The 15,000-nt window shown below is 43.8% G+C and overlaps 1 protein-coding gene across 1 annotated transcript in view; it reads right to left on the bottom strand.

Annotated features, from left to right (window-relative positions):
• Positions 1-15,000, bottom strand: part of LOC311044933 (receptor-type tyrosine-protein phosphatase N2-like) — a gene marked incomplete at both ends in the record, with an annotated part of 238,223 nt that overhangs the window by 11,975 nt on the left and 211,248 nt on the right. Inside the window, 3 exons of the mRNA XM_084056743.1 lie at positions 2,214-2,380; positions 2,966-3,085; positions 7,892-7,969. Coding sequence (XP_083912869.1) covers positions 2,214-2,380; positions 2,966-3,085; positions 7,892-7,969 — 365 coding nt within the window. The remainder of the gene's footprint in view (positions 1-2,213; positions 2,381-2,965; positions 3,086-7,891; positions 7,970-15,000) is intronic.

Raw genomic sequence — 15,000 nt, 5'->3', positions numbered from 1 at the left:
CAGGAGTCTCAAAACATATGGATCTTTAGAAGGGAATGAGAGCGGGTGCTGGAGGCCACTGGTCTATATCCACACACACACACACACACACACTCAGCGCTTAAGATGCCATACGCCTCAGCGGACAGAGATAACGCTGCCTTGGGCAACCAGGAGGAAAAGTCTCGAGTCTCAGTGGTGTAAAGTAACTAAGTATACGTTTACTCGAGTACTGTACTTAAGTACAATTTTGAGGTATTTTTGACTTTACTGGAGTGCTTCCAATTTTCAGTGCTTTTACTTCTACTCCACTGCATCTCAGAGGCAAATCTTGTAGTTTTTACTCCACTACAATTATTTGAAAACTTTAGTTACTAGTTACTATGTAGATTTGGATCATTATTACAAAACATGCTGTACATTAATCAGTTCAACCCTATATACATTTTGGGCATTTGAAAATAGCCGATCTACAAGCTCATCTATCTCGATCTACAAGCTCACAATGCGTCGGTTTGCGACGCATTGTGAGCTTGTAGATCTGCTATTTTCAAAGGATTTGTATTAATTTCACACATTTGAAGACTTGTGAAATTAAACATTCTGCATAATTAGTACTTTTACTTTTGGTACTTTAAGTACATGTTGATACCAATACTTTTGTACTTTTACTCATGTCAATTTTGAATTCCAGACTTTTACTTGTAACAGAGTATTTCTACATTGCAGTATTGATACTTTTACTTAAGTAAAAGAATTGAGTACTTGAGTAAAATGTAGTACTTTTTCCACCACTGGTCTCCGTACAGAACCTTTATAAATGTGTCTGGTGTCTTAGACAGTCTTACTTATGTGAAGCCCATCGCACGTCTGGACTCCTATGTTCTTCAGTGCGTTTTCTTTTGTTATTCTAAACTTGCGCTTTAAAAAGATAATTCAGACCAATATGATTTCCCGTTCTATGCTGCGTTGTAAGATGGTGTCGCACGGGAAAAATACAGCACATTGGGAGCTTGTAGGTCGGCTATTTTTGGGTATTGGATATTTTTTAGGCTATTTGTGAGCTTGTAGACAAATTACAAATGGTCTCGTCACAAATCTTTGGTCGGAACGAGGCTTTAGAGATTTAAAATGATACAACCTGTAAAAAAGCAAAGTCAACTACTCTGTTCTGAACAAGTCACATCGCGACGTTGTGAGCTTCTGGAGTTGCTATTTTCATTATTTTTAGGAACTTTTTGAATCTCGCCCCTGAAAAATACCTCATTACTATAAAACTAACACTAAAACTAATAAAACCTAAACTAAAACTAATCCCTTTCCACAAAATAAAAACTAAACCAGCTAACCCACGTCCAAAACGAATGAAATTGAAAACAGAAAGTCCTAACAAAATGAAAATAAAAAACGAATGAAACATTCAAAGCTATAATAACCTTGGCCGCAACAAAGACTGACATCTTTAAGAAGCAGAGAGATGTACTCTACCGCTGACTAACTAAGATCTCAGAGCTTTTTCTGTCCCTTTCTCTTACGTCTCTATAAAGACTAATACAGATGAATACGGTACAAAACAGCCAAAAAATACAAAAGGAATGAAATGAGAAAATACAAAAACGTGTGTCGCAAACAGAAGCCATAACTCTGTGGAATCGAATCAACTGTTCTGAAGGCTCCCGACTGAAAAGCTAAATGCTCAGGTTTTTCAACATTTCCTCAAAATGTCTTCGTCTCTTGTCCTCTTCAAACGTCTTCCATTTGTGTCGAGGTCATTCGTATGTGATATTTTGTGGTAAGAAAAACAAAACCATTTTTGTTTAAAAAAAGTTAAAGCTCTATATTCTGACAGTAATCATTGCTATATAAAGTTTGCTTAGTTACAGAGTTATCCCTGTCTCTTCAGCTTTTCAGTAAACAGAACATACATTTTTAGGTGAGACACCAATGTACTTGTAACCAATTTTGTCGGTTTCATCACTTCCAATTGCACTTGTTTATCACGTATCCTGTATGAAATCTCTCCCTTAATTGGATAAAATTGGTGTCCTGACCTGAAAATGTATTTTCTGTTTCCTAAAGAGCTGGAGATACAGGGAGACCCTTGTTACTGAACAAACACTCTATAGCAATGATTACCATCATAATGTAGAGCTATTTAACACTTATTTTAACGAGGAAAATATCACTTACACCGCCTTTAAGTTGCTTAAAACCTGTCTTAAGTCCGCTCCTACCTGCGGAAGTCGAGCAGGGTGCGGCTGGACTCGGGCACGGCGCTGTTGAGCCAGGTGAGGAAGTGGAACTGGGTGACGGTTCGAGTCTCGTTGGTCTGCATGTTCTTCAGGTAGAAGCTACGAACCAGGAAGTCGTCGCACCAGATGTGTTCCGACACCAGGTTCACCTGCAGAGGACACGCACGCACGCACAAATGTCACAAAGCCAGAGTAGCTCCTGAATACCTCTTCATTTAGTGTCCACTGAAAGCGTTTTTTTTTAGCGTCTTCGGATACCATGTCTGAAGCAGTGGTTCTCAAACTGTTTCACGTCAAGGACCCCAAAAATGAATGTATTTGGCTGCGGACCCCCGCCCCCCTCAACAATATTTTGTGCCTGGGATTTTTCAATGAGCTTGTATATCTGCTATTTTTGAATAGCCAAAGTACAAAATATGGTTAAAGTGGTTAAAATGATTGTGACGCTATATTAACGAATTTTGCGAATTTTGAGATTTATTTTTTCAAAAATAGCAGATCTACAAGCTCATAGCGCGGCACTCGGTGCCGCGCTATGAGCTTGTATATCTGCTATTTTTGAATAGCCAAAGAAATTTAAAGTGACACAGATGCGTTCCAGGTCTTAATGGGTTAAGAGAAAGCTTTCCCCGTGACAATAGAAAACTGAAAGTACACTAGTGTAGAGCCCTGAGGGACTCCGGTCAAACCCCCATAGGGTTGAAGTGGTCGAGGGCCAGGTGTGTCTTCCTTACCTCGTAGATGTGGTAGAGGTTGGAGCCCTCGTCGGGCCAGTAGTGGTAGCACTGCTTCAGGCCGCTCTCAGTCAGAGGCGTCAGCATGACGATGACCACGCAGCCGTTCTCCCACACCATCTGCACACAACAGGACACACACACACGTTATACTATACTTGTGAGGACATCACCATTTCAGGACGCCGATTTTACGAATGCCATTTTTTTTCTTTTATCGGTCTCTATTTTTCATTTTTAACCGCGTAAGCCTATAACGCCGGAAAATAGCAGATCTACAAGCTCACAATGAGTTGCGATGAGCTTGTGAGATCGGCTATTTTAAAATGGCCGAAATGTATACAGAGCTGTAAAGTGGTTAATGTATGTTTTGTAATAATAATTTGAAATACTCCAGTAAAGTAAAAAAATACCTCAAAATTGAACTTAAGTACAGTACTTGAGTAAATGTATATTTACTTTACAGTGTAACGTAACTAAGTACATTTACTCAAGTACTGTACTTAAGTTCAAAAGTTTACACCACTGCAAGCACACACAGGCAGAGTGAGAACGCCTCCATTTTGTGTCGTAAGGTCTGGTAATTGTCTGCTGACATGCAGAGAGCGCCGGTTCTTCTCTCTCTCTCTTTGAACCTCTGAGTTTCTCTTTTGAAACGTCAGCAGGTGTTGGAGAACAAACGAGCCTGCTTGAACTGAAGTCTGATTCGTACTCTACTGATTGGATCTAATTGGTATCTGAAATGAAAATGTATTTTTGTTTTTTTTTGTCTACTAAAGAGCTGGATAGAACCCGAGAGCCCTGTTACCGAGCAAACAGAAATGGGCTTTCACCTTTTAACATTTATTTTATTTTAGTAAGTAGGAAATGTGGATCCACATTTCACGGGTCCATTTGGTTTCATTTTACGCTCTCAAACAAGAGTTCAATTATTGTTAAACATCTGCATTACTTAATTAAAGAATTGTTGTGCATGTGGTCTCTGCTATACCAACATCAATACAGCATGGAATTGTGGACAAATCTCATCCAACGACAACAAAATATTCTACGTTTTGGGTCTGAGAGTCTGAATCTCATCAAACGGTGATGAATCCGTGGCTCAAATGCCCATTAAATAATGGACCTTGATATGAAAAGGGTTGAAAACCACTCATCTATGACGTCAGTCGTCCCCGCCCCATTGACTTCCAGTATGTCAAATATGTCAAGTCATACCAAAGACTATGAAACAAATGGGACCCAATGCCTCCCTGCTTGGCACTCAGCATCACTGGGTGGATAGGCTCTATATGCACAGCAGCCATATTATCACTTCCTTCACAGGTGTTACCAGTGATACCAATGAAGGCTCTGTTCCATTTAGTGTAGCACAGTAAAGTTCTCAGATTTTTGAATTTCAGATTTCTACGACCCCCATAACTCGGGTCCATTTGGTTCCATTTGTACACTCTCAGAGTTACACACCCGTAAAGGGCCATTTGGGAGTGTTTCCAGTGAGCCAACATGCACAATATCAGCACCCTGACTCTGTTTGACCAGAATGGAACAGAGCCTTCATTAGTATCATTGATAACACCTGTGAATGTCTTACAATATGGCTGCTGTGCATAGGGCCTATAGACAGGTTTCATGTTTGTAAACATTGAGAGGATATGACCGCGCAGAGGAGGGGTAAGCCTATAGAGGGCGCCATTACCCGCAGCAGCTCTGGTCAAATGTCCATTCATAAAAGAAATGATCTTCACCGGGTTTAATGAAAGTAGATTAAATTATGCAGTTTGTAATACCTTGTTTACTCAATAAAAATGATTTGTTGGAAGTTGGATCTGTTTGTATATAATAGCAGCATTATGCCTATTATGCCTCTAATAGCAGAATTATGGCTATCTAACTCCCGAACATAACAACAGAGTGAACGGCGCAACAATTCGTTTCCCCCGAGCATGCGCAGATTGCGCATTCTGCTCTGTGATGACGTCGCGCGGAAATCCGTCTATGGGGGGATAAGTCCCTGTGACATACTAGTGTCATGTACAGGGGGTCCCACGCACACGCTAAAGAAACAGGAGATAGGCTCCTGCCACATGGCTCGGGAACCCTTGGTTCTCAAAGCTACTTACACACACACACACACACACAAGCACGCACACACACACACGCAAATACGCACACACACACCCAAAAATAGCAAAAATAGCAGATCTACAAGCTCAACACGTGTCACGATGCAGCACGTGTTGAGCTTGTGTAGATCGCCCAAAAAAATAAATGGAAATATGGATACACAAGGTTTCTGCCTGACAGATACGAAATATACTTTACTACTAATATAGGCAGTAGGCCTAGGCGGCTGCCATTTACAAATCCATTTGTTAACACAGATCCTCCATTCTCCATTACAAACGTCATAAATCGGCCACTGGAAAGAAAGTAAAACTAATTGGTGTCTGGCGACCTGTCGTCTGCCATCTGAGACGTTCCACCAGCAGACAGACGCCTCAGACACTTCATATTCTCACCTGTCGACAGTCATACTGTCATGGTTCAGAGGAGAGGGGAGGGGAGGAGATTAGAGGAGAAAGGGAGGCGAAGGGGAGGAGAGGATGAGGGGAGGACAGTGGTGGAAAGAGTACTCAAATGTTTTACTTAAGTAAAAGTATCAATACTGCAAAGTAGAAGTACTCTGTTACAAGTAAAAGTCCGGAATTAAAAATTTACTTGAGCAAAAGTACAAAAGCATTGGTATCAAAATGTACTTCAAGTACCAAAAGTGAAAGTACTAAAATGTTTGAAAATAGCAGATCTACAAGCTCACAACGATCGGCTATTTTCAAATAGCCTAGGTATCAAATAGGGCTAAAGTGGTTAAAAAGTACAAGTACAAAAAACAATTGGAAATACTCCAGTAAAGTAAAAGTACCTCAAAAATGTACTTCGGTACAGTACTTGAGTAAATGTACTTTGTTACTTTACACCACTGGGAGAGGAGAGGAGAGGAGAGGAGAGGAGAGGAGAGGAGAGGAGAGGAGAGGAGAGGAGAGGGCAGTGAGGAGTAACAGCCATGGTGTGCTAATGGAAGTCATAAAACAAGCGCCCCTCCCTCCTTTATTAAGGAGACAATGGAAATGGCCGCCGACCTGCCAGTGTTGCCGTCTGGAGCGCTGACATACCTGATATACCTTCTGGCCATGGACTTAGTCCACTTTAATTGCTGCTGGCTTTTGAGATACCACACACGATTCCGCCCACGCACGCATGCACACCCGCACTCTCACACACACACACACACACACACACACACACACACACACACACACACACACACACACACACACACGCTCATCTCAGAGCATGACAGTGCATTTTGGGAGGTGTGAAGTGGATCGATGTAGTGAGAGCTCCTCTGGGAGTGTCGGGAGAGAGAGAGAGAGAGAGAGAGAGAGAGAGAGAGAGAGAGAGAGAGAGAGAGAGAGATAGAGAGAGATGAGGAAGTGTTTGCTTTTAATCAGAGAAGTTTGTTCAAATGTGACAAACACTCCACTGCAAACATTACGGTCCACTAGTTCAACTACACACAGCACAACCCTACACAGAACCACACACCACGCACGCACGCACGCACGCACGCACGCACGCACACACACACACACACACACACACACACACACACACACACACACACACACACACACACACACACACACACACACACACACACACACCACACCACACCACACCACACCACACCACACCACACAGATAATCAACAATACAGAGACAGAGAGCTAATGAGAGAAACTCGTAACAGTAAAGTGATAGAGAGGAAAGTGGGAAGCAAGAGGACATGAGAGAGACAGACAGACAGACAGACAGACAGACAGACAGACAGACAGACAGACAGACAGACAGACAGACAGACAGACAGACAGACAGGGTAGTGGAGTGAGAGCAGTGCAGGACAGAACAGGTGGTGAAAAGAGAGAGAGAGAGAGAGAGAGAGAGAGAGAGAGAGAGAGAGAGAGAGAGAGAGAGAGAGAGAGAGAGAGAAAGAGAGAGAGAGAGAGAGAGCGAGAGAGAGAGAAAGAGAGAGAGAGAGAGAGAGAGAGAGAGAGAGCGCAACACACTGTGAACCCTGAATGCATGGAGCTCTTTCTAAGAGGAAGGAGCAACCATGGAAGAATGGACGGGGTGACCCTGCACCCCCCCTCCTGCCCGCCCCCGCCACCACCACCTCAAGAAAAAGAAAAAAATCCCCCACTAAATCCTTTTCATTCTGTGAAAGAGAAGCATCAGAGAGAGAGAGAGAGAGAGAGAGAGAGAGAGAGAGAGAGAGAGAGAGAGAGAGAGAGAGAGAGAGAGCGAGAGAGAGAGAGAGAGAGATATTAGTGAATGACAGAGAGGCAGGGGATTGTGGGCTGGGGATGGGGTGTAGGTGGGGTAGGGGCAAAGAAACCACCCACCCACCCACTGGGTGAGGCATTCTCGTTGCCAAGTATGATTCAGGGATACTTCAGTGCTGTACATGGACAACGTGTCACAGAGCTCCACTACGCACTGTGAGCTTGTTTCATCGGCTGTTTTCAAATTACCCCCAAAAAAACAAAATGGTGCTCAAGTGTTTAAACTGTTCCCTCCATTTTCTGGGGGGGGGGGGGGGGGTCGAAACCCCAGTGTCCTTACAGGGTCAGAGGTTGCCGGTAGGGTCAGTGAGGTCAAAGAGGTGTGTGTGGGGGACCGCCCCCCGACCGCCCCCCGACCATTAGGTTGAGATGTAACAGCGCGTGTGTGTGTGTGTGTGTGTGCGTGCGTGCGTGCGTGCGTGCGTGCGTGCGTGCGTGCGTGCGTGCGTGCGTGCGTGCGTGCGTGCGTGTGGTGTGTGTGTGTGTGTGTGTGTGTGTGTGTGCGCGCGTGCGTGCTCTTTACCTGCCAGAAGTCGGCCACCGTAGAGGGAAGAGGTCCTTGGGTGGCGATGTAGGCTGGACTCCTAGGGTCATGATCCATCTGAGAGAGAGAGAGAGAGAGAGAGAGAGAGAGAGAGAGAGAGAGAGAGAGAGAGAGAGAGAGAGAGAGAGAGAGAGAGAGAGAGTTGAGTTGATCAGTTGGGACGTCTAGCGAGATATGCAGGGGAGGACCCCCATTTAGAATGAAATCTTGAGCGTTAATTTAACTCTGAGAGTGTACAAATGGAACCAAATGTTACAGAACTGTAATTCTCTGTTTGGTTCCTAACTATCAATCGTTTAGCTGAAACCCCCCCCCCCCCCCAGGGACCCCTGGGGGTCTTCAGGACCCCCCACATTGAGAGAAAACAGCAGCTAACTTAAGCTTCTGCTTTATTCAAATATAAGTTCTCGGATGGGCCAAAACCCAGAAGATATCTTAGTCTCTGTGCAGACGCCTCAGTGAACCAAAGCCACTGTGCCCATGAATCATTTAAGGACCTTCACACTCTGCATGTGTAAAAGCCCCGGGGCTGATCTAAACCCTATAGGCTACAGAAAGCCCAGGGCTAGCGTAACCTCATTTCACACTGGTGTTTATCAACCCCGGGGCATTGAATAAGTTCCGGGCTGTTGAGGATTCACACTCGAATATCAGAGCCTCCTTAATATCTTTAACCACTTAAACGCCTGTGAGTCTTAAGAGAACTGGAGTTGAGTTACAACTGTATTCGGACCACTTATTCCGTCTACGCCAAATCTGCAATGCTCACAATGCGACACATTGTGAGCTTGTAGATCTGCTATTTTAGAATATGGGGTTCAAGAGGTTAAAACGCTCACAGTCACAGCACATAACTTCAGTTAACTCCAGTATACAGGTATGTTTGATTTGCCAGCAAATCCTTCTATAAATTACACAAATCCTTGCTTGTGAGAGTGTGTAAATGTGTGTGTATCCGTCCCCCACGTATCCCAAGAACCGTCTGACCAATCGACTTCGAACCTGGTGTGCGTATATCACAGAGCACCCGAGGCAGTGCGGTGCCAGGCGTGAAGTGGGTCGTATTAGCGGTTGTCCAGGTCTGCCAATGGAGTTATGGCTGTTTAAAGCCCAGCCAATAGGAACACAGAGGGGTGGGGCATCAGCAAATTACAGCCCGTCCCTATATTAGCCGTCTGAGAGCACCCACCAAGTTTGGGGCCTTTAGCAGGCTGGGAACTCGTGTTATGGCTGTTTAAAGCCCAGCCAATAGGAACACAGAGGGGGCGGGGCTTAAGCAATAACAGCCTGTCTCTATTGGCCGTTTAAGAGCACCTACCAAGTTCGCGGCGTTTAGCATGCTGGGAACTGGAGTCATGGCTGTTTACAGCCCAACCAATTGGAACACAGAGGAGGCAGGGCTTAAGCAATTACATGCTGTCCCTATTGGCCATCTAAGAGCACCTACCAAGTTCGGGGCATTTAGCATGCTGGGAACGCGAGTTATGGCTGTTTAAATCCCAGCCACTAGGAACACAGAGGGGGCGCTGTGGCACACGTGGTCACACTGGATGCCACACATGGTCCCTGGTGTGGCTATTCTGATGGCTGACCCCTGACCAGTGTTGGTGCCAAGTTTGGTGTGGATCGGAGCAGCGGTACGTTTGTGACGTCCACCCACTAGACAATTTTAATATAGAACACTGATGATATCAGGGATTTCCATGTAACGGAAAATGGTCAAATGGCGGAGCGGCGTGCGTTCCCAATATGTCTGGCTGAGAGATGCAATAACCATTGGTGTCCGTGTATAAGTACTGGTCAGAAAATGGCCATCATGTATCACAGGTGCAACAGTTAATCGAACTCTATTTATCGATTACATCAACAAAATATAATAAATTGAAAATCAGTCATGTGCGGTAACATCTGCTTCAATGGTGTACACAATGGTGCCTCACAATTCAGTCACTCATACACATCCGTATAACATATGTCTGGGCCTGGACCGCTGGCGTACCGGTCCAGGCACCTGGGCTCTAAAGTAGCCTGTCGCAGGTTCGAGTCCAGATTCCCGACGGCCTTTGCTGCATGTCACCCCGCATCTTTCTCCCCATTTCCTGTCAGCCTACGATCCTATCCTATCAATAAAGGCATAAAAGCCAAACAAATTATAATAAATAACTATGTCTGGGATTCAAACCGGCAACCATGGCAATGATGTTATCATGCCACCCCTATAACTACTAGAGACCATACAGACAGAGTGAGGGTTAGGAAGGACAGACGGACAGGCAGACAGACAGACAGACAGACAGACAGACAGACAGGTGAGAGAGGTTTGGAAGTTGAGTGACACGCGCAACACATTACCATGTAAATTGAATGGAAAATGTCATAATTGGGCCCGGGCCAATTTAGCTGCCAAGCAATTATGTTTGGAGGAGCCATTATTCCGAGGGCTTTCTTTAATGTTCCTCTGAGCCTTTCATATACGACCACATGATAATATGATGCTGATGAACCAAGCTTTACGCTCATTATTATCACTCCCTATTAAACCTATTAGATATGGCTGGGAAAGGTGTAACGGTGTACGTTTGTGCGCGCGTGTGTACTGTATGTTTGTGTGTGTTCGTGTTCGTGTTCGTGTGTGTGTGTGTGTGTGTGTGTGTGTGTGTGTGTGTGTGTGTGTGTGTCTGTGTCTGTGTCTGTGCGTGTGCGTGTGCGTGTGCGTGTGTGTGTGTGTGTGTGTTAGGGCATTAACAGAATAATCGAATATTCGAATATTCGACTATCAAACCGACTATTCGACTATCAAACCACTATTCGATTATTCGATAAAAAAAAAAAAAAAAAAAAAGTGTTTTTTTTTTTTTTTTTTTTTAGATTTTTTTTTTTTGTGGCTTTTCTGCAGCAGACACGCAGCTGTGAGCTCTGGTGTGACGTCAACTCGCATTCCTTGAGTCCAGTCATCAATGTCATTGAAAAAAAAAAAAAAAAAAAAAAACTTTTTATTTTTTTTATTTTTTATTTTTTTATTATTTTATTTTTTATAATCAAATCGATTAATCGAATATTCGAATACTTATAGGTCGAATAATTCGAATACTAAAAATCACTATTCGTGAATGCCCTAGTGTGTGTTTGCATTACTATACTTATGAGGACCAAATGTCCCAACAAGTATAGTAAAATGAGAGAAATAGACGTTGTGAGGACAAGGAAAATGGTTCATGGATAAAACCGATTTTTAGAGAGGTTTACAATTAGAAAAAAAGGCAGGTTGGGTTTAGGATTAGGATTAGACATTTAGATGTTAGATTTAGGGGGTTGGAATTAGAGTTAAACATGATTTAATACTTAGTTGCATGCCAGTGTAATGCACCGAAAAATTGCAGATCTTTAACCTCTAGATCTGCTATTTTAGACAAAAATATATTAAAAAGAAGCATTGTAGAGAAAACAGAAAAGGGAAAAAACATCATTGTGAGGACAATATTCCTGGTTGTTTTCAGGTTAAAGAAAAGATTTAGGGAGTTAGGCTTGCATGTACAATTAGGAAAAGATTCAGGTTGAGGTTAGAGTTATGATTGGGTATTCAGAGGTCATGTGTAGGGGTTACGGTCACAGTTATACCTGATTTACCTGATTTAGTTGACTTAGTTGCGGATCTACAAGCTCAGGGAGGCGTTGCGAGCTTGTACATCCGCTATTTTCGGGTTTACATTTAAGGTAAAAAAGAAATGTAAATGGCACTCGTAACATCGCCATCCTAAAATGTCCTCACAAGTGCATTAATACAAAGGTTTGTGTGTGTGTGTGTGTGTGTGTGTGTGTGTGTGTGTGTGTGTGCGTGCGTGCGTGCGTGCGTGCGTGCGTGCGTGCGTGCGTGCGTGCGTGCGTGCGTGCGCGTGCGTGTGCGTGTGTCAGCCAAGGGGCGGCGGGCTGAGGACAGTTATCTTGGCAGATAATCATCCGTGATGAAGGCTGATGACAAAGGCTGGTCCAACAATTAGACACAGCGGCCATTTTGTTCAAACATGCTGCTCACACACAGGCTGCTGGTGATGGGGAGAGAGAGAGGACTGCAACTCTGTCTGTCTGTCTGTCTGTCTGTCTGTCTGTCTGTCTGTCTGTCTGTCTGACTGACTGACTAATTCCATAATTTCTGTCTTTCTCTCTCTCTGTTTCCTGGACACTTCAGTTTATTGTCTGAGATCCGGCATTGTAACATTTTGAGTGTGTGGTGTGTGTGTGTGTGTGTGTGTGTGTGTGTGTGTGTGTGTGTGTGTGTGTGTGTGTGTGCGTGCGTGCGTGCGTGCGTGCGTGCGTGCGTGCGTGCGTGCGTGCGTGCGTGTGCGCCAGTATCCATCTCCATTGTAAATATCTCATTACAACAACACACGGTCTGACTGCCAACGTACATTACAGCACAGTATGTGTGTAAAACATATACACAATATGTGAAAAATATGCAATTGAGGTACTTCCTTACTACTGGCAGTGTGCACAAACACAATCTCCCCCTGGCCTTGCTTTGTGGAGATACAAAGGAATAAGTAAAAACAAAACAGAAACAAATCAGAGAATAAAGCTACAGTGCATAAGAAAGTATTTAAAAATGTCAGTAAGAGGCAGCGACAAAAATAAAGGTCTTTAGCTTTGATTTAAGAGAACTGAAAGTTGTAGCCGGCCTGCAGTTTTCTGGGAGTCTGTTCCAGATATGTGGTGAATACAAATTCAACGCTATGGTTCTCCACGTTTTGTTCTGACTCAGGAAGCAGACGTGTCCCAGATGACCTGAGAGGTCTGGACGCTTCACGATGTAGCACAAGATAAAGACATGTACATGTATTTTGGCCCCTAAATCCATTCAGCGCTTTACATTATGAACATTGTATCCACACAACTTCTTTGTATGAGCCTCATACCTGGCAATACTGTTGAGCATGGTGCATGGTGAATGGTACATGGTTTATGGCAGTGGTTCTCAAACTTTTTCATGTCAAGGACCCCCAAAATGATATGAATTTGGCCACGGACCCTGGAACCCCCCCCCATTGGATCTTCAAACTGTCGTTCAAACCACCTAACTCCAACTTGTGGAGTTAGATGGTTTGTCCATTATTAATTAGAATGACAAAATCTCCACATTAATGGTAAAAAAGCCTCCTAACTCCACTTGAGCTGGATTTGGATAAAGTGATGATAATATAATGGACACGTTCAAGTATCTGACAATGTATAAAGTCACCATACCAACTTTGATGAGGCAGTATTGTGTTGTTCTAAAAACACGTTTTTGAGTTCTGAAACGGAGCAGTCTGCTCCTCCTTCCTCTTGTTTTATCCTGTTGCTGTGGGAACGTGGACAAGCAACATGAGGGGGGGATTTGAGGGGTGTCAAAGATTGTCAACAGGGGTTACAGGAAATGTAGAGTACCCTCACCTTTGTGTGCGTGTGTGCGCACATGTGTGTATGAATCCGTTGTGCGTGTGTTTTTTCAGTTTGTTTGTGTATATTTGTGTTTATGCAAGTGTGTGTGTTTATTAACAAGCGTTAATCTGTGTTTCGTGTGTCAGTGTGTATTGTCCCCTGAGCCCCACTAACAGGCTTTAGGTGTGAACGTGCAAAACAGTACTGAGTAAAACAAACACTGTCCGTAAACACTAACCAGCATCTCATTAGCATAAAGCCAAGGTCACAGACAATCATCTGCCACGACCTGCAGTGCACACCAATGCAAAACAAAACAACCTGCGGTGCACACAGAGTGAACCTACGCAAAACAAAACAACCTGCAGTGCACACAGAGCGAACCTACGCAAAACAAAACAACCTGCGGTGCACACAGAGTGAACCTACGCAAAACAAAACAACCTGCAGTGCACACAGAGCGAACCTACGCAAAACAAAACAACCTGCAGTGCACACAGAGCGAACCTACGCAAAACAAAACAACCTGCAGTGCACACAGAGCGAACCACTCATTCACTTGAATGAGGTTTTGGCTGGACTTTACACTTGATTTTATTACCTTAGTAAACATTTTCATAATACTTTAAGTTTTCAATCGCTAGTTTAAAGTATTTTTTCCAATTATCCTGATACACGTTTAATAAATGATGGTCCCATTCATTTTAAATTTATGATAAAGTTGGGTACGCTTCTAGGGCTTCCTGGCTCTACAGAGTCTCGCTGCCTTCCAGCAAATAACATTCGTTTCCGGTTGCTTTTCGGGACCGGAAGCTCCAAGATGGTGGATTTGAATTTGCCGAAAAAGTGTCTTAAAAACAGCTCTGTAGAAACCAATGGAGCTTCCTTTGTCCATATATTCTTTACAGTCTATGGTAGAAACCAATGGGAGATGTCACGGCTCCCTTCGTCCATTTCGTTTTTTACTGTCTACAGTATGGTGTTAATGTACAGAGAGGTTACTCACTATGGGGCTGGCATTGATGTAGTCTGAGTTGCCTTGGCTGCTCTCCACCTTCAGCCTGATCCTGGAGTGATCATCTGCAACACAAACACATTCACTCCATCAGTCAATTTGTTGTAACACACACACACACACACACACACACACACACACACACACACACACACACACACACACACACACACACACACACACACACACACACACACACACACACACACACACACACACACACAGATAGACAGACAACAGACAGACAGACACATCTTCCTGCCCCATAAAAGCCAATAGACATCAAATTTGTCTGTGTCCATGACATGACATGACCCAGATATATAGAGGAGAGAGAGACAAGTGAGCCAAGCCGAAAGAGAACAAATAATTCCATCCACATCACACAATGTGCATGAGGAACCAGCGGCCGTTCAAATTGCCAGCTGCACAACCAACAAGGGAAATGGAAGGGAGATGGAACTGACGAATCAAGATCTTACCAAGACTTTAAGTCAGCCAGGAGAAGTAAAGATAGATCTGATGACTTATACAGGAAAGAACCACTATGTAAACATTGGTTCTCAACCAGTGGTCCGGGGACCACCAGTGGTCCTTGAGGGGGTTCCAGGTTGTCCCCAGCTAAATGAAGGAGAGTTGCATTCCAAATGGACCC

The sequence above is a fragment of the Gymnoscopelus microlampas genome, assembly GCF_963454915.1.
Source record: "Gymnoscopelus microlampas genome assembly, chromosome: 5".
NCBI lineage: Eukaryota > Metazoa > Chordata > Actinopteri > Myctophiformes > Myctophidae > Gymnoscopelus > Gymnoscopelus microlampas.
Note: the sequence above shows the minus strand (reverse complement) of the source record. Positions and strands in the feature narration are given on the sequence as shown.